Source organism: Notolepis coatsorum, assembly GCF_963971535.1.
Source record: "Notolepis coatsorum genome assembly, chromosome: 11".
In the NCBI taxonomy this organism is placed as follows: domain Eukaryota; kingdom Metazoa; phylum Chordata; class Actinopteri; order Aulopiformes; family Paralepididae; genus Notolepis; species Notolepis coatsorum.
In genome coordinates, this window is record NC_140175.1 from 84,880,899 (window position 1) to 84,908,538 (window position 27,640).

Below are 27,640 nucleotides of genomic sequence, written 5' to 3' on the forward strand. Positions count from 1 at the left end.
GGGTATATATGAAATACTCAGCCATTAATGTTTTTATTTGGCTCAGTGTTGTGTCAAATGAAGACTTCTAACAATGGGTCTAATAACATTTTCATTATTTTTTCTTGATTTAGATTTTGACTCTACTTTTTACTACCAAGTGTGTATAAATTAAATATTACAAAAGTAAACCTTTTCTTTGCTAAAAAGAAAGTGACACTTTCCCTGTTTCTGAAGTAGGGGTTTGGATTTTGATTGTGCATGTAGGCTCCTCCCAGTCAAGTTGCTGTCCTGATATTAAAACAATGATAATAAATTAAACAACTTAGAGCCCCTTTTGAGCATCTCAACGCCCTCCTTTCAACAATTCTGCACTCAGCTCCTCTCTGAACGGCCCCTGGGGGGGTGGCACCGCCTCTGTTGAGAAACCCTATAGTATACTATAAAAGGTTCCACTGGTATTCTGTTGCTAGGGGAACCGTTTGGACCCAAATGTATGTCCTGTCATTAGCAAACATTGCAACAGGAAATAAACTTGGGTCTGTTTAGAATGTTATTCTTGTCACTTTGAAACCTAAAGCTAAACTTGGAATGGTACAGCATTTTATAGCTGTGATAGCATTGTAAAATATGTGTACATTTTGGAGTAAACCTAAATCTTTTCAAAGAACACAGTGTATATACACCCAAAACATAGGTGGTGAAAAAAATCTAGACATTGTTATTCTCTCTCTCTCTCTCTCTCTCTCTCTCTCTCTCTCTCTCTCTCTCTCTCTCTCTCTCTCTCTCTCTCTCTCTCTCTCTCTCTCTCTCTCTCTCTCTCTCTCTCTCTCTCCCTCTCCTCGTGGAGAGGAACGGGTTAAGTGGTTGTGACAGCACAGGGGGAGGGGAAAGGGAGCTCTCTCTCTCTTAACTTCTGTCCCCCTGGAGGAGAACAAGTAGTGATTCTTGCCGCAGCCTGTGAGCACCGGTCTCTGCACCGTCCGTGTCTGTCAGTCACCCGCAGCGTTCACAGGCAAACCGAGTTGTAGTGGATTTATAGAGGTCATTGTGGACAATAGAGGACTTTTAATTAAAGTAAGAATATTTAAGAAAGCAATGGAGGAAGTCCTCCAGGAAGATTTGGCTACCTTGTCCGATTTGGATGAAAATAGTTTGTTGGAGTCCCTGAGTCAACGTTTCAACAGAGATGTCATCTATGTAAGTGAAAGTTCATCATTGATGCAATGACATGCAAATGGTTATATCCAGTGTTTCATTGTATCCGCATTCATTCAGAGCCCGTCCAAAAGGCATCGCAGTGTGCAAGTCGCGTCTCTCTCTCTCTCTCTCTCTCTCTCTCTCTCTCTCTCTCTCTCTCTCTCTCTCTCTGATTTTGCTGTCAGTCCCTTACGTTTGCAGGACCACGTCACCGACACAACTCACTGCCAGTTATTTCCCCAACTCTATGGAACAATTATTAAAAGGCTGTTATTGTAACAGAGTATAGCCTGGTACAGCATATACAATTTCGTTATTATGCCAAAACTGAGTCAGCGAGACAGTTCATGCCTGATGATCCATGTTGATAGAAAACTACTTTACAGTAATGAGAGCTGAAAAAAACACTTATTTAAAATAAGCTACGTCAATTTAGTAATGGCCTAATAATAATAATAATAGGTATGGCGATGTTACCTCAACAAGGCCATTGTTTTGCGTGTTTAATGTAATGTATGCGAGTTTCTCAATTGCAGCTCAGTCTTTGCTCTAAATGTAACTTAATTTTGTCATTCTTAAACATCATTATTTGTTTCTGAGTTTGTAAACCGGTTCGTCAGCAAATGTTTCTTCTCTCGTCGTGGTACATTCAGTCATTATGATGACAGTCACCGACTCACTGCACGTGATTGAATGAATCAAACTTAAATAATCCCCTGCTGTCTTTCTTCTTCTAGACTTACATCGGAGACATCCTGGTGGCCATGAATCCGTTTAAATACCTGCCTCTCTATGAGAAAGAGGTAAGTAACTCCCGTAAGACAAGGTGAGCTCAGCAGGCAAGGATTCTTTGTGTGGTATCTGCTGCCGTGGCTTGTTGTTGTTGGCACAATAACAGGGTGGGTTGATTGATTGATTGATAACTTTATTAACAGATTGCAGAATGGGTACAATACATTACAGCTCAATACATACAATTGTTATGGGGATGCAGACCAGAGAAATACTTTCGTCTTGTTTACATATGTTTTGATGTCTTGTTTACAATATGAATTGAAAATGGGGGACCCTGATGTAAACAAGACAAACGTCTTTCTCTGGTCTGCATCCCTTTAACAATTGTATGTATTGAGCTGTACTGTATTGTACCCATTCTGCAATCTGTTAAATAAAGTTTTCATTCATTCATTCATTCATTCATTCATTCATTCACATCAGGGTCCCCCATTTGGTTGGCTACTCAACACCAAAGGCTGTGTATCAAAGGAATCTCTGCTGCATGCATGGCTGTCTGCTTTTTTGTCTGTCTTTGGCATATCTCCAGAACCGTTCATCCGATCGGCTTCACGCTCGGTGGGTGTATTGCTGAGGAGTGTAGCGTCGTTGGTGCCATTTTGGCCAGATGGTGGAGCTATAACAAAAAACATTTTACGTTTTGGCCTGTAACTTTTGAAACATAACTCCCAGAACCAAATTTTATTTGACCTACTTCTACATATTTTGAGCAATCGTCACCAAATCTGGTACAGAGCATCTCTGGAAGAAGATGGAAAAAAATTACCTTTTTAGTTTTGCTATAGCTGTAATATCTCCTGAACTCTTTGTGCTATTGAAACCACATGTGTTGATACGATGTCGTGAATAGTCATAATGCTTCTGTCTGTCCTTCGCATATCTCGAGAACTGTTCACCCGGTCGACTTCACACTTGGTGAGTGTATTGTTGAGGGGCCAAGAGAGTGTCCTGTCGAATGTGAAGTTCATTCGATGTGTGGTTCTTGAGAATGCTGCAAGCAGCACTTCAGAGGACCAAGCAATCGGCCAATGTTCCCAACAGCCACGTTTTGAATGGGCACTGCACTACTAGTTTATCAAACTTATCTAAGAGTACTGGTTTAGGATCACACTGCTCTAGTCACATGGCCATACACCTCACTGTGACTGGTCTCAGATCAGCACTCCTCCTGAAGCACTCCTCCTGATTTTGAGATACTTGTAAATACAAGTCCAGATGTGCACAAGGTGGAATCCCAGTGTTGCCTGATCTTTGACTGCTGATGTTCACCTTTAATATGTTGATAAATTGTTGTTGAACAATAATGCTGCACTTATAGACCTGTTCGCTGTATGTATACGTCAGACTCAGTGTGTGCTCGCATCACAGGGGCAAAAAGGAACGTAATCCTGGTCAGAACAACAGGGCAGACTACAATATATTTGCATTTGTTAGCCATGATAGCGATCTAAACAATCAATCCATGCCAAAGCTAGATATGTGAAAGACTCACACTCACAGCCATGTTGATTTGGCAAAAAAAAAAAGTAGTTTGAAACAACTTTTAGTCAGGGGAGTGCCATGGTTTCTCCATAGAGCTCTGTATGTTTGTAAAAAGCGAACAGGTCTATAGGTATACAAACTTAAAGGTGCTACAGATAACATTAGGCCACTAGATGTTGCACTGTCATTTATCCAATCCGGTGCATTCCGTGTGGAGAAGTGGGAAGTAGGGAGGGGATACATGCATGCAATATGTAAACAACATTAATTTTGGACCCGCCAAACTATTTAATAATATAATTTTTGGCGTATTGGCCTAAAATTGATTCTTCATTCTGACACGTCACGTGTGTGTGTGTGTGTGTGTGTGTGTGTGTGTGTGTGTGCAGGTGTCGGAAAGATACAAGTGCCACGAGAAAAGGTCTCTCCCTCCTCATATATATGCGGTGGCCGACAGAGCCTACCAGTCCATGCTGGGCAGACTGGCCACAGGACCCAGGAACCAGTGCATCGTCATCAGGTCGGTCCCACTGAAGTCTATGCTATGGGTTCCTCTCTTCTTTTTATAAGTAGCTGACCCCATAATGGGGGGACGACCCCAGCGTTCGTGGAGTACGTGGAGGTTGTGTGTTCACATCGTGCCCAACTATAACAAACATAATCGACTATGATGTGTCATCGCTCAGGGGAACATAATCCAGCTGTTGTTTTGTGGCTGGTGAATTGACTGTAGAGATGGAGCGCAATGAGTCACACTCTGAAAAGCACCCCCTCTGGAGGGCAAAGAATCGGTGCTGTAATATACAACCACGGGGGGAACCTAACACAATGCCTGTAGCTAGTTAAAAACATGAAATATCAGCATGGCTGATTATTGTAGTACCCTGCCTCTAGAGAAAGGTATATTGACACACATTGGCAAGTATTGAGTGTCAGGGTCCCAACCTTTTTCTGTTGTTTCCTAGCTGACTGAAATGACAAGGAGGCACACAATACAAAATCAATGGAGAGCAATGGAACGTGTTCTCCACTGGTGTGGGCAGGACCTACACACACAGTGGCCACTCTGGGAACAGGGTGGAAAGGAATCCCAACCTGACCATGACATAAGAGCAACATTTATTTGAATTTGAATTGAATATCATTACATTAAATTACAGTGGCTCAGGAGGTAGAGCGTCTGGTAATCGGAAGGTTCCCGGTTCGATTCCTTCTCCTCCCGGCAGCATGTCCAAAATGTCCTTGAGCAAGACACTTAACCCCTTATTGCTCCTGATGAGCAGGTTGGCACCTTGCATGGTTGCCTCCGCCGTCTGTGTGTGAATGGGTGAATGTGAGGCATAAGTTGTAATGCGCTTTGGATAAAAGCGCTATTTAAATGTAGTCCATCTACATTTTACATTCAGTCATTTCAGTCTGATTAGGAATGTTTCCAGGCACTTTATTTTCAGGAGGCCCCAAAGGCAAACACGTTGTTTAGGGTCAGATGTATAGACCCATACATAGTCGGCCCACTAAACCACTGCTCACTGAAACCTTTGATTGCCTTTGATTGTTTGTTCTTGGCATAGACTTGTTATGGTTCACTGCGCTCCACAACCAGGTGGCCCACTTCCCCAAATGCAGCAGCAAAAAAGAAAAAGCCACAACCGACATTTTAAAGCAGAAAAGCAGCAGAACATTTGCTTAGAAAATATAAGAATATTGTGGAAAGACCTAATGGAAAAGAAAGGCTAGACACAACATTTGTGTTTGTGCTTTTTCTAATGATGCACTTGATGTTCAGATTAACTTGTTTCAAGACACTTCTCAAAATTAACTGCAGTGAGACCGACAACGCCACTGTTTCAAACTTTCAATGTGATCTCTCTTGTTTTGAGAAACACCTTGAAATGATCACAACACTGTTTCAATGTGATCTCTCTTGTTTTGAGAAACACCTTGAAATGATCACAACACTGTTTCAATGTGATCTCTCTTGTTTTGAGAAACACCTCAAAATTATCACGCCACTGGTTTCAAGGTGATCTCTTGTTTTGATAAACACCTTGAATGATCATGCCACTGGTTTCAAGGTGATCTCTCTTGTTTTGAGAAATCAAATAAAATGTATTTGTAAGGCCCGACAACACACGTTAATGTCCCCATGGGCCGGACACGTCTTCTTTAAACAAGTCAAGAAGAAACATCACAATAAATCAAGAACACAAAAATACCATAAAGTCCAACATTTTTTAAATAAATAAAATAAATGCAACACTCCCAGACATACCCCACGCGAAGGTAAGGAAAAACTCACTATGAATCAAGAGGTTTATTTGTCACATACATACCAGGGCATACAGTGAAATGCGGGTGGTCATGCCCGCATCGATTGTGCAAAATACAATAATAAAAATTAGGGCTGTCAGTTTATCGCGTTAATTAGATTAATTAATTACACAGCAAATTATCGCGTTATGAAAATTAACTCAAAATTAATTTTTATTTTATAATTTTTGTTTTGTATCTCATTCATTCCATAAGTACGTAGAATACACATTTACAGACTTTTTTTTAATATGGTCCATTTGCATGTTCTTGGTATCTGATTCTAGGGACCTCTATGCATCTCAGGGAATGTATTCCCAGTGTCAGAAATACTGTGGGCTAGATCCACAAAGAATGGATTGCACGGTGCAAGTTGCACCCTTACTTACAATTCATTATGAATTAAAAATGGGGGACCCTGATGTAAACAAGACGAAAGTCTTTCTCTGGTCTGCATCCCCTTAACAATTGTGTGTATTGAGCCGTACTGTATTGTACCCATTCTGCAATCTGTTAATAAAGTTTTCATTCAATCAATCAATCTGCGTGGTGATTGATTGAATGAGAATTTTATTTTGAGTAAATTGTAATGAACCAAATGAGAATATCTTCTGTCCGTGGTCTGGCAACGTGGTTTAGAGTTCATTGCTGGGTTAAGTAATTCTATTCTATTCACATAATATATGTGTCATGTATCTCAGAGGTCCACCATAAAAAACCTCTGAGTCATTTTCTATTCCTCCCTCTCATTTAATGCACATGTAAAAAATTTCACCAAAATTGCCTTCTTCCATCTTCGTAATATTGCAAAAATTCACCCCATTTTAACTCTGGCTGATGCTGAAACCCTAATACATGCTTTTGTCTCATCACGTCTGGACTACTGTAATGCCCTTTTTTCAGGCCTACCTAATTCAAGCATCAAAAATCTTCAACTCGTGCAAAATGCGGCTGCACGGATACTAACTAAAATTTGATCATATCACACCAGTTTTGTCTGCCTTACACTGGCTTCCTATTCAAGCCAGATCTGACTTTAAAGTGTTACTCCTCACCTAAATATTTTTTTATAGATTTAAATGGAGATTAAAATTTTTTATTTGAAATCTCTCGATACTCGCCCGCTCGTGCTCTGCGCTCACAAAATGCGGGGCTACTATCGATTCCTAGGGTTAAAAAGAAATACGCCGAGAGGCGGTTAGGTGGCCGAGCGGAGATTGCGTTCGTCACCAACCCAGCTCACAGCTCCGGGGTTGTCACCAGCTTGGCTGGCCGTCTGCACTAATACAATTGGCTGTATTAGAGGGTGGGAGAAGCTGGCGGGGTGGGTCCGGGTCGTTGTAAACAGCTGTAGTAGCCCCGCATTTTGTGAGCGCAGAGCACGAGCGGGCGAGTATCGAGAGATTTCAAATAAAAAATTTTAATCTCCATTTAAATCTATAAAAAAATATTTAGGTGAGGAGTAACACTTTAAAGTCAGATCTGGCTTGAATAGGAAGCCAGTGTAAGGCAGACAAAACTGGTGTGATATGATCAAATTTTAGTTAGTATCCGTGCAGCCGCATTTTGCACGAGTTGAAGATTTTTGATGCTTGAATTAGGTAGGCCTGAAAAAAGGGCATTACAGTAGTCCAGACGTGATGAGACAAAAGCATGTATTAGGGTTTCAGCATCAGCCAGAGTTAAAATGTTTGCAATATTACGAAGATGGAAGAAGGCAATTTTGGTGAAATTTTTTACATGTGCATTAAATGAGAGGGAGGAATAGAAAATTACTCAGAGGTTTTTTATGGTGGACCTCTGAGATACATGACGAGTATCAAAGTTGAGTCCTTGAAATGATCACGCCACTGGTTTCAAGGTGATCTCTCTTGTTTTGAGAAAGTCCTTGAAACGGGCTGAATTGACGGGAAGCAACAGTTATGATTGAAGGATCACCAAAAAAGGGCAGGACTTGAGATAGGTCAAATGACCTCACACAATTTTTTACCTTTTAAAAGAAAAATAAGATTAATATGAAAATAATATATTTAAATTTTATTTATTTAAAATAAATATCCATCTTGTTGACTGCGAAGTGAGCACTGCATCAGCAGAGACGGTGCTTGTTAGGCACCAGATCATCAGCAGGCTTGCGTCAGCACGATCTATACTGGGTCAATAGCTCCTGTGTGTGAGGCGTGGAGGAAACGTGGTTTTCCTTGTGCCTTGTGGCGATGCTCCTTCAGTGTGAAATACAGCACCCATTTATCGCACCACACTGGGGAAGGTTTATCCAGCGCTGTCCCTGAAACGGGGCCCTTTTTTTGTGAAAGAAAGTATTGTTTTCTTTTCTTTCTCTTCTTTTATGGTTTGCCTTCCTTTCTCTTTTAGTCCTTCCATAGAATTTCTTTCATGGCTCCTTTTCCTCTCCTAGATGTGTGTGTGTGTGTGACTGTGTGGTATCCTAGATTTCCATGGTAGCATGAGAAAATAAAACTTCTGGAAATTACATTTCAGTCGTTTTTTTTCCGAGAACCCATGATTACAGTACCACGATAGGAGCAGAGCCTGGTCAGCTAGCATGTGAGTGGAGCATCCGGTATCCATCCCTGAGGTTTACACTGGTGTGTGTGTGTCTGTGTGTCTGTCTGCCCTGAGGGACTGGGCTTACAAGCATAAATCCAGGCCCTACATAAACCTAGTGTAAAACTCGGTTTACGCGAGGTAGCGAGGGCAGCCTCAATACATTCAGCAGAAGGGTTTAGCAGATGTGTGGGTGTCTCTAGCAAACTGAAAGTTTTGTATCATGTAGTGGAACATTTGAAATAGCTGTAATTGTGATTTAAAAAAAGAGAGAAAAAAAAAGCTCAAGCTCAGTCTATTTTGGTACAGAGATACCAGGGGGCATATTATGAAGCTTTATTTCAAAGCTTGCCTATCTGTTCACTGTGGATACAGGAGAGGAAATGTGTGTGTGAATGCAAATAATTCCTAGACAGAAAAGGTGAACCGTTGGGAGAGGGCTCACACAGACTAGTTTCTGATTTCTGATTGGAGGCCTTTTTCAGCACTTCTGCAAACCATTCTCTAAATCTGCCACGTGACTTGACTTTCAATTTGAAGGTCACTCGCTACTAATTTTATTTAAAAATAAATGTGTCCACCCACCCCCCAATGACCTGGGACCTGGCTCCTGGCCAATTCACCCCCTAAACAACATCCATGACCAAACCTGTTCCTAGCCTTTCCACAATGGTGTTTACACCAATTATCAACCAGGCTGACTGAACATGATTAAATGTATTGGACAACTTACCAAGATGGTGGCCCTCGATGATGAGTGAATAATAAGTGCTTTTATTATTGTCCATCAGCCAACCCAATGAACACAGTATGCATGAATGAAGACAGTTGTATAATGCCCCCCCCCCCTCTATCCATTAGTTACATAGTGTTTGACTCTTTGTTATTCTAAGTATAACCCTCCCAGCAGCCCTCGGTGGCCTTTGAATGGGGCCCCCCCCCCCATCACCCCGGGTTACGACGCTGTCACCCATGAATGAGCCAGTCAGCCAGTTAGCCAGTCGGGGGGGGCAGGAGGGACCGACTGAACTGGGGCGATAGTCGCCCGGGGCAACAAAGAAAGAATGTGATTGACGACCTACCGAATGACGAGAGGAGGAGGAGACTAAACGATTTGACTTGCGTAAATTGACACGTACCTTTATAGGACGTAAATATAGATTCCTTTATTTAACAATAGGACTGGGTCAGACGGAAAAAAATGCCATCAGCTGTATATCTCCATAATGACACTGGCCTTTAGCATGACTCATTGAAACCACTAAAGCATGCTATAGAACTGCCCTGGACCCCCACACTCTGGAAAAGTGGATAAGGCCACATTCAATTTGCCCCGAGCCTTATCAGTCCCCTGAGGTGGTCGTCATCGTCCGAGAATTACCCATGTTAACCACCACACATTCCTGATTGTCGCCAGCAATAGCTTATTATCGAGGCGTATTGATACTATGAGTAATGCTAGAACATGCTGTGTTAATATTCTGGATACTAGTAGCTTGTGTCCTGGTCAAGCTCGGAAAGGGGATAATGCATTTACATGCATTTTCCTATAGATAGTTTTACTGTAATTTTTTTGCTAGGGAACAGTTTGGACCCAAGTGTGTTTCCTGTCAACTATTGCGTTAGCAAACATTGCAACAGGAAGTAAAGGTGGGTCCTTTTAGAATGTTGTTGTCTCAGCATTGCCCTGCGGCTTGGGCCGGTCGTCATACTAACTCGTTTGGCTGAGTTAGCGCGGGAGGGAAGTCGTGGGTGGTAATCTGGCGTTGTGGACAGCGACGCCTACAGGTCAGGTCTGGGCGCCTGCGTGCTCAGCGAAAGGCAGGAAATGGTGAAGGCAGCGTGACCTCCCACACGTTACGCTTCACCAATGAGAGTCCTCGCTGCCAGGTGAAAAGAGAGCCGCTGGCTGTCTCCACATGTGTCGGAGGAAGCATGTGGTGGACTTCAGGGTTCCCTTGTACCGACCAGTAGGAGGAACATGCGCACAACAACCAGGTAGGGGAGGGGGGGAATTGGCACAACGACTAAATTGGGATGGGGAGAAAAATTTAAAAATCAGGTGGAGAAAAAGAGGATATATATAAAAAAAAAATGTTGTCAGTTGAAACAGTCTATAAGGGCCACCAATATATGAACCATGAATTAAATATTGCAAGTATTGTATTGAATGTTGGCTACTGTATGCATATTGGCTAGACACCATAACGATCCTAACACAGTACACAGTATAAAGAAAGGAGGAATAGAAGTTATAAAACGCTGTCAGACAGGATCCGTGTTTCAAGGAAGCAACATTTCTATTTTGTGAAAGGGCACATATGGGTCAATGACGTGACGCCTATTTTTTCTGTCCCACTGAATTTTTTGTATTTTAAAATTGGCCTATTGAAAAGTCTTATCCGTCAATGACCCATATATACACACACTCAGCTGGTGTCAATCAGTCAATCACTCCCCACTCACACTGGGATATTGGGATAAGGATGACAGGAGAGCACACTCATGTCAACACCCCCACTTGCTCTCACCTGACCAATCTAAGATGGAGAAGGAAATACAAATAAAAACTTTTTACATTCCATTAGTCAAACAAACAAAGGCTGGCACTGATATGGTTCCTCTCCTGTGTGAAACAAGAACATAAATCATTAAATTATATTATTTACAAACAGTCTTCAGTTGTTCACTGGCATTCTCCTATAACAATTTGAAATAAAGCAAGAAAACTAAATAAATATTTGACCGCTTGGTCACTACTCACACTGATGTGGTTTCTCTCCCAAACATAACCTTTGTGAACGTAGACAATTTGTCCTTAGTTACTGGTTTGGTAAACACATCAGCCACCATTTGATCTGTGGGACAGAATCGCAAACAGATCTGTCCATTTAGTACTGTAGATCTGACTAAATGTCTTCATGGTCAATGGGTGGTGCATAGTATGCATCCATATGTATCAACAGTTGTACCAGGTGTAAACACTCTTGGGTGGTTGCAGCTAATGTCATGTACTCTGCTTCACATGTGGACAATGCCACCGTTGGTTGCTTTTTGGTCTTCCATGAGACCAATGGACCAGTCTCATGTAGACTAACACAGTACCCTGTTGTGCTACGTCGGTCTGTGGCATCACTGAAAGCCTGTAATCTAAAATCAGAATTACACTTCTTGTAACACAACACTTTATCACTAGTGCCCTTTAAGAACCTCAATACATGTTTCACAGTGGTCAGACTGTTTTAGACCATACTGTGACTTCTCTTGTTTACACACCAACGTCTCTGTGCCAGATGTCTGTTCCATGTATATCTCATAATCTATCGGTGCATGTAGGTAGGCAGTTTTAACGTCTATCTGATTTAAAATAAAATGTTCCTGTGCTGCTTTGACTCTAACACTGGTCAGATCGGCTGTGGGAGAAAAGGTCTCTCCATAGTCGACACCCCTTCTCTCTAGCCTTTAGCAACATATCGTGCCTTGTATTTTTCTGAACCATCTGCATTTTTCTTGATAGTATACATCCATCTACTCCCCACTGCAACTTTACCCTGGGGCAAGTTGGTCAAAGTAAATGTACCATTCTCTCTCAGTGATTACATTTCATCATCCATAGAACCTAGACACCATAACGATCCTAACGCAGACTACACAGTCTATAAAGAAAAGAGGAATAAAACTCTTGTCAGACAGGATCCGTGTTTCAATGAAGCAACATTTTTATTTTGTGAAAGGTTTCATATATATATATATATATATATACTCAGCTGATGTCAATCACTCCCCACTCACACTGGGATATTGGGATAAGGATGACAGGAGAGCACACTCATGTCAACATATTGCCATGGAAACGGACTCGCATAGACCACGAAACCCAACATCAAACAGGATAATCTGTTTACATGCATCAGCACATCCCAGCAATCATACTCTGGTTTATCCTAGTCGGGATACAAAGCTACACGTGTCGACTCATAGATGGTATACTTGAGTATCTCGGATAATTTTGGAATATTAATATGAAAGCACTACATTTTACATTCATTCATTGTATCTATTATTATCAATAATTATCCTGACCCACACCGATTGCAGGAGTCTGCGAGCACAGATTGAATGCCTGCACACAGGGAAGCCTATTTGCAAGCCTCATTTGCTCATGCAAAGCCTTATGTTGCTGTACAAGCCGGTGACAACGGCTCATCAGTTTGCAAGGGAGGCCCGTCAGAGGATCCGGTAATTTGGCTGCCAAATAAATGTCTTTATCATTTTGGGTCAGTGGAAGTCTCTGGTCTTGTTTGTAATCTACTACGACCATGACTACCATTGTTGGCTGCTGTGGAGGCTATAAAAAGGAATGACAAGACGAGCACAGGGGAAATAAAAAAAGACGAGATTTTCATTACAGTGGTTCAATTCCCGGATTTGTCACTCCAGTCCAAGGAGAATAATCACTTATATATTTTTCAATGATGTAGTGGTATATTTATTATACTGTAGTGGTATATGTATTATACTGCAGTGGTATATTTATTATACTGTAGTGGTATATGTATTATACTGTAGTGGCTGTAGTGGTATATGTATTATACTGTAGTGGTATATGTATTATACTGTAGTGGTGTATGTATTATACAGTGTTTCTGATCATAAAGGTTGCGTTGTCTTGCAGTGGGGAGAGTGGAGCAGGGAAGACTGAGAGCACCAAGCTGCTCCTCAGGCAGATCATGGAGCTGTGCCGGGCCAACTCTCAGCTGGAGCAACAGATCCTACAGGTAACTCAGCCTGCAAATGTAACGGTAAAGTGTATTAACAAAATGCAATGTACACATTATTCAACTGGAATATATATATAAATTATTAGTACTACTGAGTAATAATGCTAATCTGATGTATGTACAGTGTTATTATGTACAGTGTTACAGGTATAAATACACTATGGTACCATACTAGCCATCGGTATAACTAGTAAGAGTAGGTAAGGGATATATACAGATATAGATATACAGGTATCTAAACAGGAATATATGCAGGTATATTCAGACAGGTGGATAAATATATATATATATATATATATATATATATATATATATATATATATATATATATATATACAGTGTAATTTTACATAGCTAGTTTAGCTACTATATATCTAATTAGCTATACATACATTAGTGAGGCCTGGCACACTACGTCATGGCTTGACCATTGTATTAGTACAGCTGATGCACATGCTTCACTGGGCTGTATGGACATTTTGTATGGGGCAGCAACGACTATATACCTTTTGCTATGTCAATAAATGTGGAAGATTTACCTGCATTATCTAGAAATGATAATAGTGTCAACACAGAAAAACTGGACTGGTCAACCCTCACAAAGGAGGAACTTATTATGGTCATACAGACAAGTACTTAGGTAATATTAATCTACCTAGAGATGCAATTATGTTCAGGGATGTTGATTGTAAGGATGTGGAGCATAGGAGAGCTCTGCTTCATGTATGATGATATAGTGGGCGCTTTGTGTGAAGGCAGTAAGCCCTACTACAAGCATAACAATATGTAGCTCAGTATCATGCTGAAGCCTTTAAATCATGGGCTATGGCAGGTAGACCCAGGCAAGGGCTTGTGCTTGAGCACAAGAAGCTCACTAATGCAAGATATAAGTATGCCATTCACTTCATTTGTAAAAATGAGCAAGCCATGAGGGCTGATTCCATGGCTAAGAAGCTGTTAAACAACAATGTTATTGATTTTTTTTTAAAGAAGTGAGAGTGGCTTTAACGCGTCTTTACCATGTACTGTGGATGGAATTTCTGGAACAGACAATGTTGCTGAGTTATGGCGACGGTATTATAGTACCTTATTTAATTGCATTAAAAGTTATCTGTATAAAGTGGATAATATCAAGAGTAATGACTCAATGGTGATTATGTCACATGAGGTGTACCAAGCCATGCACAAGTTATCTGATAACAAAGCAAATGGCTTAAACCATATTACTGCTGAACATCTGAAATATGCCAGTTTGAGGACAGCTCCTCTCCTTGCTATCAGTTTTACTGGGTTTATGATCCATGGCTTGCTGCCAGACTCAATGCTGTCTGTTCTGTTAGTCCCAGTCATTAAGGACAAAGCTGGTAAAGTTAGTAGCCTAGACAACTATAGGCCCATAGCTTTAGCCAGCATACTGTCAAAAGTACTAGAAATAATTCTGCTGGATACTGTAGAATAAATGAGTTTATTAACTCCACAGATAACCAGTTTGGTTTTAAAGCTAAGCATGGCACTGACCTGTGTATATATGCCTTAAAGGAAATTGTAACTAAATACAGAAGTCAAAATTGGAACAATTGAAACGGAACAAAATCACCAGTGAAATAAAATCTGCCCAGTCCTTGAATGGGTTAAAAAACCAACAGAAAAAATGGTTGCTGAGCAACTTAGGGTAGTGTAGCCTGTAGCTTTGAGTCTGATATTAAGATGATGTGTTCTTTATGTACTTCTATATTATTATCGTAATTGTTATGGTTAATTGAGTAGGTGTGTGATTGACTCCGGGTTGTCAAGTAGGAGGAGTAGCATACTGTGCAGGTCCCTCTTTTTGCTCTGCCTTATCCTGGGACCACAATGGAAATAAGTCTAAGGACTTTCTTGCGCTATCCTGATATATTTTTATACTGTATGCACCTGTGTATTGTATTTTATTATGTCAAATAAAATCAATCAATCAGTCAAAGAGGGGTGCCTGGATACATTGTGAGAATTCTGGCTTATTGGTATTCCCACCAGACTATGCATGCAAATAGGGGCAATAGTGTCTCAGCCCCGTTTGTGGTTAGCAATGGGGTCAGACGAGGGGGAATTTTGTCCCCCGTTCTTTTTAATCTATATGTCGATGGTCTGTCCGAGCAACTGAGTGCCTGTAATACTGGATGCTGGACTGGGACCAAAAATCGGCCCTGGCATTTTTGGCCCAGACCGGCCCACCATAATTGGTCGGACACCACCCACCAGTACACCATCCTTGCGGTCCCCTTAAATATGCGTACCTACTGTACTATTCCCCCAAACCACTACAAAGCTGGGTAGTAAGTGCCATGGACAAGTGGACCAATGTACTCACTCGCTCTTGACTGAATCTTGTTTTGGGTGGTGATGTAAAAACACCTGCATCAGGACGGGAAAAGTAGTCTATAGATCACCTTTTTGTTTTATATTCATGTTCACAGAGGAGTAATAGTTAGATCTTTGTATGTGATTTATATGGCAATTAAATCAATGGTGTTCTTGTTTGTTTGGGGAGTTTGACCTACAGTTAATGTGCCTACCACGGGAAGGTGCATGCTCAATGGACACAGCACAAAAACTATTTGTGTAGGTAGAGACTAGAGCTACCACAGATGGTAATAAGTTATAAGAGTAAGTAATCCATACCATATATATCCTAATAGTTACCGTATTATCATACTTGGCTGAAAATAAACTTTGCTGCCTGTTGTGAGTGTGTTTTCCCCTGTAGGATAATACATAAGTAGGCATACATTTTTGCAGTTGAGCAAAAATTTGCAGTTGAGTAGGCTATGTGCTGTGTTTTTATGTCTTCCATCGAGGACCACCTTGGAAATAAGTGTTTTAATTAATGCTTTTAGGTGATATCCTCAGGAATACAAATCGGTCAAGATAATTTGTTTTTATGATTTTTTAATTTCCAAATACAAATAAAAAAAGCAGTTTTTTATACAGCCTTTTCGTGCATCTTTATTTATAGGGAACCCTTATCCTAATTATTTTTTAAATAATATTATGATGATACGATATGGACCTAGGTCAGGTCACTCACAGCAACATGGGCTTAGCTTAGCCAACGCGATGCTGACAAAATAACGTTAGTTAGTTAACTGCCACTAAGCCTCTTCAACTCATTCAGAACGCAGCGGCCCGCCTGATCTCAAACCTACCGAAGTCGGCCCATGTCACCCCACTTCTTAGGGACCTGCACTGGCTCCCCATTGCTGCACGAATCCGCTTCAAGGCCCTCGACCTAGCATACCGTGCGGCAAAGGGAACCGCTCCCGCCTACCTCCGGTCAATGGTCTCTAACTACACACCCTCAAGACCCCTACGCTCTGCATCTTCTGGCCGCCTCAGACCTACTCCTATCCAAGCTCCGGGAGGGTCATCAAAGAGAAGTCGCCTATTCTCAGTCCTTGCCCCACAATGGTGGAATGAACTACCCACCCCAGTTAGGACAGCCGAATCACGTCCAATCTTTCGCCGTCGACTAAAGACGCACTTCTTCAACCATTATCTGAATTAAAAAAAAAAATCTAACCCTAACTAACCGTACTGTCATGCACTTGTCCTAATAAACTAACCTACACTGTAGCACTCAACACTTTGATGAACATTGTTGCTCAGCTGATAGAGTTGTGCCCTTCCTGATGGCTTGTCGTACAGAACTTGTAAGTCGCTTTGGATAAAAGCGTCAGCTAAATGACTAAATGTAAATGTAAATGTAAATTAGCTACAAAAACAATGCCAATAGCTTATGCTGCACTATTTGACATTGACTGACTGAGAGACCACCAGCAGTAGTTGACGGCCTCACTTTATGATAGCGTTATTACGAGTATGTTATCATTCATATTATTATCGACATTAATTGAATGAATCATCATGCATGGCACACACACTCCTGCTCACTCTGTCCCTTGGCCCTGTCAAGCTCACATGCCTGCTCCACTGCCTGTCTGCTTCTCAGCCTGGCAGTGGGCCACCTGAGGCTGTTGCTGCACTACTGTGGATGACAACGTTGAAGCTGCAGCAACATTTATGTTATTTTAGTACATTTGGCAGCATCCGCCTCTAGATTTCATGTAATTTCTCTGCACCCCCCTTACGCTTCTTCTGTTAATAATAATTTTTCCCGCTCGCTCTGAGCGCCATCTGTTCTTACACGAGAAACAGGTGAGAGAGAAGGCGGGGGCTTAGTAAGAGATGTGATTGGGCCAGCCCAGTGTCAGTCAGTACCATGGGCCGCTGTCCCAGCCTAGTAGTGGGCCAGTCGTTGACCAAACTTCTTTATAAATTAAAAAAATAAATTATCAAATTATAACAGCCCAAAGATACGTCGGCCCACCGGGAAATTGCCCGGTATGCCAGGTGGCCGGTCCAGGCCTGACTGGGTGCATGATTGGTGATACTTTAGTCAACCAAATTATGTATGCAGATGATCTTGTGGTATTTAGTCCCGAGTAGCGCTGGTCTCCAGCAGCTTCTTGCTATATGTACTATAGAATAGAATAGAAATACTTATTATCCCGTGGGAAATTTGACACTGCAAATCTCTCAACATTTAAACATTTAGACAGGACAGGTCACGAATTAGAATAATAACACAAATCAATCAAGTTGCCTAGGATAAGAGTAGAGTAAATAGAATAAATATGAAATAAAATATACAGAAATAAATACAGTAAAAATATACTGAGCATGGGGGAAGGGCATGGGGGGTACAGGTAGTAAAAAACAACACAGCAGTGTAAACAATTTGGTCAATATAATTTAACTATCTAACTAAATGAAATATATATTCACAGTGTCACATAAGGTGCAGTATGCTTCAGGTAGTGTATTGTCCTCCTTGGGTTCCTATTAATCCAAGGTCAATGTCTGGCAGCCGTCGCTGCCCCCTGTTTTGGAGCCTGGAGGCCGCTAATTGCGGCCTCCTGCCACTATTGAGCTGCCGCTCTGTGCTCAGTGATGCAGTGAGGCACAGTGATGCATTGTATAGTCTGATGGCTGTTGGAATGAAGGACTTCCTGTGCCGTTCAGTGCTGCATTTGGGTAGTGTGAGCCTAGCACTGAACATGCTCCTCCTGTCAGCCAAGTCTGTGTATAGTGGGTGGGTTGGGTTTTCCCTGATGGCCTGGAGCTTAGCAAGGCTCCTCCTCTCCGCCACCCTCGCTAGAGAGTCCAGCTCCACCCCAACCACGCTGCTGGCCTTCCTGACCAGCTTATCCAGCCTGGTTGTGTCCACTGCTCTCAGTCCGCTGCCCCAGCAGGTCACAGCATACTGTGTATGGGGTTGAACATGATATCAAATACAATGCCAGTAAGAGTGCTGTTTTAATCTGTAGATCCAAAGAGGACAAATGTCTAAAATGTCCTGACTTTAAATTGCCTGAAAATAATCTTGGGGTCTGTGAAAAGGTAAAATATCTTGGAAATTCTATTAAAGAACAAACGACAGATGATGATCAGATATATACATGCAATGCCGCAAGATGTATGCACAAGTGAACACTCTCTCCCGCAAGTTTAGTATGTGTACAGATGGAGTGAAAGTGTCTCTGTTCAAAGCATATTGTACACCACTTTATACTGCACACTTGTGGTCAAGCTACAAAAAATTAAGTTTGCGGAGACTTCAAGTAGCTTATAATGATGCCATGAGAATATTACTTAAAAGCCTTAGATTGTGTAGCATAGTGCAAGTGAAATGTTTGTGGCTGCACGTGTCAATACCTAGCAAGCTGTTTTAAGAAATCTCATGTATAAATGTATCTGTCAGCTAAATGACTCTGGAAATGAGATCATTCTGGTTTTAACGGACATTAGGTTCACGTTACTCATCTATGTGGAGACATTGGCACAGCTGTCTATTTGTGGGATATTGGTGTGTATTTTAAGTGATGTTATTTTTGCCTGTTGTGTGTAATTTTATATAGGTTGTGTATGCTTTATTTTTGTCCGTATTAAAATATAGTTTGAGGCAGGTAGTTATGATTACAGTGTAAGGCAGTTGTACACCGAGTTCAGGGATAATGTGTTTATCTGGGATAGTTCAGATGTTTGGACCCCTAGCTCTATTTCCTAAAAGTGATGGACAGTTTGTGAGACTGTTGTTCATTGACTATAGCTCAGCGTTCAACACCATAGTCCCCACCAGACTGGTGGACAAGCTGATCGAGCTGGGTCTGAGCTCCGCTCTGAGCGCCTGGATACTGGACTTTCTGAGTGAAAGGCCCCAGGCTGTCGGAGTGGGGGGTCAGACCTCCAACACCATCACCCTGAGTATCGGGTCCCCCCAGGGCTGTGTCCTGAGCCCCCTGCTGTATTCACTATACACACATGATTGTGTGGCCAAGTTCAGCTCCAACTCCATAGTGAAGTTTGCGGATGACACAGTGGTGGTGGGGCTGATCTCTGACAACGACGAGAAGGCCTACCGGGAGGAGGTTGAGGTACTGGAACACTGGTGCCAGGACAACAGCCTGCTCCTGAACATTGGTAAAACCAAGGAGCTGATCGTGGATTTTAGGAGAACACAGCAGGGGACACACACACCACTGAGGATAAACGGGGCTACCGTGGACAGGGTGAGCAGCTTCAAGTACCTGGGGGTCCACATCTCAGAGGACCTGACATGGTCAACTCACATAGACTCAGTCGTGAAGAAGGCGAAGCAGCGCCTCTACCACCTGAGACAGTTAAGGAAGTTCAGAGTATCGGGGAAGATACTCCAGTCCTTCTACTCCGGAGCTGTAGAGAGCATCTTGACTGGAAACATCACTGCCTGGTATGGAAACAGCACGGCACAGGACAAGAAGGCCCTACAGAGAGTGGTGCGCTCAGCTGAGCGTACTACGGGTATTGCACTACCACCCCTGCAGGTCTTATATAACAAGAGGTGCAAATCCAGAACCTGCAGAATAATGAAAGACCGTCACCACCCCCAACAACAGCCTGTTCAAGCTGCTGCGGTCAGGCAAACGCCTGCGAACACCAGCAACTAGGACAGAGAGACTTCGGCTCAGCTTCTTCCCCCAGGCCATCAGTCTTGAACACTGAACTCTCCACACACAAGCACACATGAGCACACACACACAACACACACACTGTATACGCTCACACACTAGCAGTCACTTTAGCATGAACACACACACACACACACACACACACACACACACACACACACACATGCTGCTCACACTCAACGGTCACGTTACACAATGAAAGGTCACTTTACTGTATAGTAAACAGATGGATATAGCAAGCTAGCATAAAGACACATAGTATAACTGTAGCTTGTATAGTATAGCATTGTATAGTAGTGTACATAAGACCCAGTGCCTCATCCGTAGCTAACAGTGTATTGCACTATCGCAGGACCTTAGCATGTCTTACCATGCTTTTTGTAAACTTTATGTACATATACCTGTTATGTCTTATTCTTATTACTTGTATTATTGCACAAATGTCTTATTCTTATCCTATCTTATTATTGTATTATTGCACAATCGTTGCGGGCAAGACCCCCCCGCATTTCACTGTATACTTGTATGCCATGACAAATAAAACTCTTGACTTGACTTGACAGTTGGCCACAAAGTAATGCAAAGGCAATGGGGTCAAGCTCCTACAGGAGTTTAGTTTATTTTGTTTATAAAAAGGACATGCTGTACAGGCACTGGAGGAAACGTTTAATGTTTATGACAAGTTCATACACACCCCATTTACCAGAACCTCGCATAGCTTAAGTCAACACAGATAAACTGGATAAATAGTAACCAATTCATCTACCATGAGAACAGGACGCCATTGCCTTGGTGCTACACTCCACCCTTTCCCAGCTGAATGACAGCAACACGCCCACGTGAGAATGCTGTTCATCAACTTCAGCTCAGCATTCAACACTTACTCATACTCATCTCCAAACTCAATGACCTCATAGAAATCAAGGACCTTGACATCAAGCCCCCCATCTGCAACTGGATACTTAACCAACAGACCCCAGTATGTTAGGTTAGATGATCTCACCTCCTCCACCCTCACCCTGAACACAGGCGTCCCACAGGGCTTTGTGCTGAGCCCCCTTCTCTACTCCCTCTTCACCCATGACTGCACTCCTGTCCAATACCATTATCAGGTTTGTAGATGACACAACAGTGGTGGTGGGCCTCATCAAGAACAACGATTAGTGGGCCTCCAGGGTTCCAGCACCTGGCAGCATGGTGCACCGAGAACAAAGAAAGGAGCTCATCATAGACTACGGTTGAACGTGCCTCCAGTTTAAAATTCCACATCTCTGAGAACCTCAACACCTCAACCCTGGTCAAGAAAGCTTTCCAGCGTCTCTTCTTCCTGAGGAGACTGAGGAAAGCTCATCTATCTCATCAGATCCTGGTTAATTCCTAGTCCTACCCTTGTGCCATAGAAAGCGGCACGGTGGTGTACTGCAATTGAATAAGGTTAGACGCTGATATGATGACAATAAGGTATGAAGCTCAGTGGCTATTCAACAGCTCTATTGAAAGACTATTGAAAGCTTTATTAAAAACGTAAAGATCTAACCGTATTATAATAGTATCAGTCTCATAACATAAAACGGGTTCATAACATGTTACGTGACGTCATACAAAAATTATTTGTCACCATCCTGAATGTGACCAAAGGATTTGTGGGGGTCACACCTTGATGACATCATTACATTGTCATTTGTCACTGTAAACAAGGGCCTGTGGACAGGTGAGCCTCTCTTTTCCAGAACCTCAGTAGGTGGTGTGGGTCGTTCTGGGGAGGAAGCGGTAGTTTATGGTGAGACTTTGACCTTGAGCGGCAACACCGGCTCTGTATGACACTCACTTCTGTGTCAAGAGAGAGGCCATTAAATGTCACAACAATTAGAAATGTGTTGCGCTCAGCTAAAGAATTTTTTTGTATTCTTGATGGAGGATGACGTGGAAACAAGGTGTGTGGCTGTTGGAGGGGGGGGGGGGGTGGCTGTGGCTGTGTGAAACTGCAACAGTGTAATAAAACATAATGGAGGGATCATCAAAAACAATAAATATCACGTTTTTAACTGTTATTTGTATAATGTAATCTTTTATTTTATAATTTGTCATTTCCATTTCATGGTGTTTTATTTGGAAAATTGCGAAGAATCGAATGTTTTGCCCTATACATAGTATTGTGAAAATGTGTAAAAAAAGAAAAAAGAAAATAAATAAAAAGTACATTATTATGTAAAAAATATTTGGGTAAATATATAAATTAGCTTATTGGGTAAATATATAAAAGTCATAATACAAAAGATAGGGTATTTTGTATCTGAATTCAGTGTCCAAATTCATTCAGATTGGATGAAAGGAATGTATTTTCCTAAATGAAATGGGATCCTCCCCTTAACACTTTCAGTGCCGGCCTTGTTTTCCTTTTTACCCCGTTGAATGCCACCATCCACGGCCAATGTTAACGTTAATATCGCCTAATCTATGTTTTAAATTATGGCTATTATGTGTCTAATCTGCCCGTCGATTATAAAAAAAAAAAAATCATTTTTCAGTCAACATTGTCAAGGCAGATTGTATTTTTATCGTTTCATTTCCGTTTGATAGCATTTTGAAAATCACCTGTTTTCGGGGAAAAAACAACCCATGCCTATGATAATCGCCTTTTACTGGAATATTCCAGAACGTTGTCATTTGTCGGCCTATTTATGAATCGTTTTCAAATAAACGCTAGATGATTGATAGTATATGTGTGCGCACGCACGCTCGTGCCGTGCGCTGATAATCGCTGCTCTTATTTCCTCATGGCTTTTACAGTCAAAACAGCCATATTACATAAACGCTTATATATCCGTGAAAACGAGTCTGATGTCCTAACACTGATAACATAGATTCCTTACCTGAGGTCAGATGGTATCCAAATGGTGTATTCCAATTTCCGATCGCCATTCGAAAAAATCGATAAATGTATTGATCCATCGTGTGTACAGTATAACCCATATTCGCCGTGGCTCAGAGGCTCCAGAATGAACTCTGGTAGACCCCGGCTGCATCAGTGAGAAGTAAAATGTGGAGTCAGAAATCCGTTCTCCCATTCACTTTCATTGAGTCCATTCCAAAAGGGTGATTTACCATCTGGGAGACGATAGGGGGCGCTTTTTTCACATCTGAGCACCGGCGGTCCCTGGATCTCCAACGGTAGGCTCGCGTGATGCAATATGATTTCAGATCGCTAATAAAAAAAAAAGAAAAAAAAAAGAGAATACTCGTGACCGTGGCATTCAGCGGTCGGGGCGTAAACCAGAGAATAGCCGTGAGTGGCATACAAAGTGTTAAAGGGGACATATCATTGAAAATGGGTTCCCCCTGGTCTTTGTATGGATTTGACAGTCTGAAATGTTAATGCACTGGGGAAACATTACATAATGTTATCCATACGTTTTCTGATTTACAAGAACTTGCTTGTATCAGCTTGTTGTGGTGTCACAAGTGGGACACATGCAATCAATTGGCTTTAATGAATTAATCTAGTTTGTTTTTTACTCTCTGAATTGGTGCTACAGCCACCAAAAACCACACATTCAATACAAGGGAAAAAGGAATAAAATAATTACAGATTTGGACTATTTTCTCTATACTGTACCAAGCCCTACCAACGGCACAAACAACCACAATCAACAGATCTTAGATAATATCAGCTCACTGCACATGGCTCAGTCTCAGCATGCCTAGTGAAGTATTTGTTTGCCATAGCTGTTGCTCTGCATTCTTACATAATATGCCTCCAGGCAGCCCGTTAGTTCAAACCTACCGTGCCTCTGCTCTGTGAGAACATACTGTACTTCTGCCCTTGCTGGGAAAATGAACATAGACTCAAACAAACTCTCTCAATATCCCGGGCAACGCGATACGTCATGTCCTTTTATTTTACCTAAACATAAAATCTGGGCCATTTATTTGTCAAACACTTACCCCAAACTTTTTTTAAATCGTCCAACTTCTCAAAATGTCAATGGAATACCCAGATCTTATGTTTAGGTAATATAGATGAGTAAGTAAAATAAAATTACATGACATACCGCCCGGGAGATCAATAGTTAATTTTTGTCTTATATTAATTTGCCCAGCTGTGATATGAAGCAAGCTAAGCGCAACGTACATATACTGTACAACCGAATACCATCAACCGATACCCCAGAGTGTGCCATACTGGTTGGACTTGTAGCTGCCTGCTGATTGGAAAACGAGAGGGTTTTACAAGTAGAAGCATGCCATCTGAGTTAGTATGCGACAGTGTGATGACTCGGATCATCAACGTGGTAGATGATGCAGTGGCCTTCTAATGAGGTTAGCCTTAAAAGAACAGAGGAAAGAATTACCTGGAAAGATGGAATCATTTTAAATGTACACCTGAAATGGTTAAGGGTATTTAACATTTCAAATGTTCAACTATTTTGGAACTGGTTAGAAGTAGGTGAGGCAGAACTCCACAGCGTCTTCTGTATGCCAGCTGCTAGAGGGGAACCAGGAAACCCTCCTAAGTCGAAGAGGAAATGAGCGACCAAGGAAACCCCTAGATAAGATGCCAAGATAGACCCTGTCTTTTTCTGTTTGGTTGGCTCTATATTAGCTCATGGCTGAACAAACTAACTCTATGCTTTGTTTAAATAAATTAAAGCTTGCTATGCTGTCCCACTCAAGTCTCAAATGTATAAGAAAGAGATCTGGTCTCCCAGCTTCATGCAGTATGTTAGATCTTGCCAACTTGCATTTTTGTTTATCAACTAAGTGTTACTGCTCATTAATTTCAGTTGGTACTTGAAATGCTGGTTTGACGACCTGGTCTGTTTAGTCTAGTCTATTTAAGTCTGATTCAGTTGGTGTTATGTGATGTGTAACACCAATATGTAACAAAATGTAAACTGGCCACCGTAAATGCCCAAAACCCCCACCACCTCCTAATAGACAGTCTCCTCCCCACCGCATGTATATATTCCCTCCCCGCCGTATGTATATTTCCCTCCCACCCACCCACCCCCTCCTAATGTACAGTCCCCTCCCCATCATATGTATATACTCTGTCAGGATCTAGGGGTAACAGTACTGTATATTTGAATACCGTTTATATCACAAATGTATCCGTACTAAATACCTATATGTCCCTATGCCACAAATGTCATGTATGTTGTGTATGTCATAAATGTCTATATGAATTGAAAATGGGGGACCCTGATGTAAACAAGACAAACGTCTTTCTCAGGTCTGCATCCCCTTAACAATTGTGTGTATTGAGCCGTACTGTATTGTACCCATTCTGCAATCTGTTAAATAAAGTTTTCATTCATTCATTCATAACACCAATATGTAACACCAATATCGTATGCAACCATCATCATCTGCCATTAGACCTGGATGCAGCTTGTCATTCATTCACTCACACTTAGCCGCTCAATGACATCAACATGAAGCATTAGGTTAACATCAACATTGTACATCGAAACTTATCTTTGTGGTGCAACTGCTTTGATTGCACACTAATTAAGTTACTGACATTCTGAGCTGTGTTTATACTGTAGCTACGTTAGCTAAGTATTTAAGTTACTGATATTCTGAGCCTGGTTTATACTGTAGCTATGTTGGCTAATTATTTAAGTTACTGAAATTCTGAGTCGTGTTTCGTTATTGGCTACTTGTGGTGATTTGGTTGGAGGCACTTTGTGTAAGAGACCAGTTCAATCTACAGTATGAATGCTTTGCATCTGTGACACTGTCCTTGTTAACTCTTTCAGAACAAGTGGCCGTGACATGTAACATTACTGTAGCCAGAGTTCTTTCTTTCTTTCTTCTTTTTTTCTTTCTCCCTCCCTCCCTCCTTGCCTCCATGCCCTCCTTTATGTGTTTCTCCTCTTGACATCCGTTTGGCTCCACTACAGTGAAACACACGCAGGCACACATGTGCACACACACACACACACACACACACACACACACACACACACACACACACACACACACACAAACGTGACTGACTGACCACGGACGGTCTTCCTTTTCTCACGGACATCCGCGTGGTGGGAGAGCATTCGGCTGGGGGGGACGACAGAGGGAGAGGCCCATTAAAACATAAGGAAGTGTGGGAATTTCCTTTTCAAGTTTTCCTGGGAATTTGGTCTGTTTTGGAGTAGGAGGGTTTGTCCTCTCCGGCCAGCTGTGAGCTAGGGTTCTTTTGAAGGGCTGATTACATTCTATTACGTGGCTCTGGTTCTCTGAAGTGTGGAATCCATGGTGATATGATGATGTGCTGAGGCTCGGGTCCAGCTCCTGCGCTACATACTGCTGGTCCAAGTCGACATACAATCGGTCCACAGTCTAATGTTGGGTGTTTTTATAGGAAGGTGACCCTAGATCGGACGTTGGGAAAGTGTTCAAATTGTATACATTTACATGAAGGGCATGGAAATGCATAACTTCATAGGACTAGACATACATTTGTACCCTACTTGTGAGCTGGTCAGTAATACGTCTATTCACAGTGGCTTCTGTGCAGTAGTTTATTATTTGACAATTAAATAGGATTACAGTTCATTTACATTTTTTTGTTTGATTAGCAGTATTCATATTGTATATTCATATTCATACCATGTGGGGTCCTGACCCAGAGTTTGGGAAAGCCTGACTTAATGAACTTATCATTTGGTGGTGTTGACAGAGTCAGCTATGGAGCGACAATAATGTGTTTATGATGACAAGGTTTCTCTTTAGCCTTTAGCGTGGTTTATTTCACATTGCACCCAACAGTACACATGAGTCCTTCTCTTGTGAGAGCGACGGAGGAAGAGAGTGAAGGGGGAGGTAACATCTCCTTTTATACTTCTCACCTGGCGTCAGCTACAATAGCTACGCCTATAGCGCCCTCTTGGGGAAACAGTTAAGACCGTTACATGCAATCATACATAACATCTAACTTCAACACTCCCACTTATGGTTGTCTTGTATACTGTACAACCTTTCCAAAAACATCGTTCAAAGAAAATAATACAGTTCAGAACATCAAAAAGAATATGGCAGTCAATATTACATAACAGGCAATATTTACACACCAAACATGACCTCTGCAAATCTTCTCAATTTCAGTTTGGAGACAGGCTTTGTCATAGCGTCTGCTACCATGTCGTCTGTAGGACAATAAACAAGTGTCATCCTTTCTTCCCTGATGACAGATCTGATGAAGTGATATTTTATATCCACATGTTTACACCTCTGTCGGCACACAGGGTTTCTAGCAATTGCAATGGTTCCCTGGTTGTCTTCATAAACAACAGTTTTCTTATATACATAGGTATCCATTCCTTCGAGCAGTTGTTCTAGATAAATACATTCCTGTATTGTCATAGCTAGAGCCATGTATTCGGCTTCACAAGTTGACAGTGCCACTGTGGGCTGTTTCTTTGTTTTCCACGAAACCAGTGAGCTGTTTGTGTTCAAACTCACACAATACCCTGTGGTACT

At 41.8% G+C, this 27,640-nt stretch overlaps 1 protein-coding gene across 1 annotated transcript in view; it reads left to right on the forward strand.

The window, feature by feature from the left end:
• Positions 1–942: 942 nt before the first annotated feature.
• The window catches only part of LOC311236856 (myosin-IIIb), an 84,651-nt gene continuing 57,953 nt past the window's right edge, over positions 943–27,640 (forward strand). Inside the window, exons 1-4 of the mRNA XM_084324643.1 lie at positions 943–1,179; positions 1,917–1,982; positions 3,846–3,976; positions 13,007–13,109. Coding sequence (XP_084180769.1) covers positions 1,078–1,179; positions 1,917–1,982; positions 3,846–3,976; positions 13,007–13,109 — 402 coding nt within the window. The 5' untranslated portion in view covers positions 943–1,077. The remainder of the gene's footprint in view (positions 1,180–1,916; positions 1,983–3,845; positions 3,977–13,006; positions 13,110–27,640) is intronic.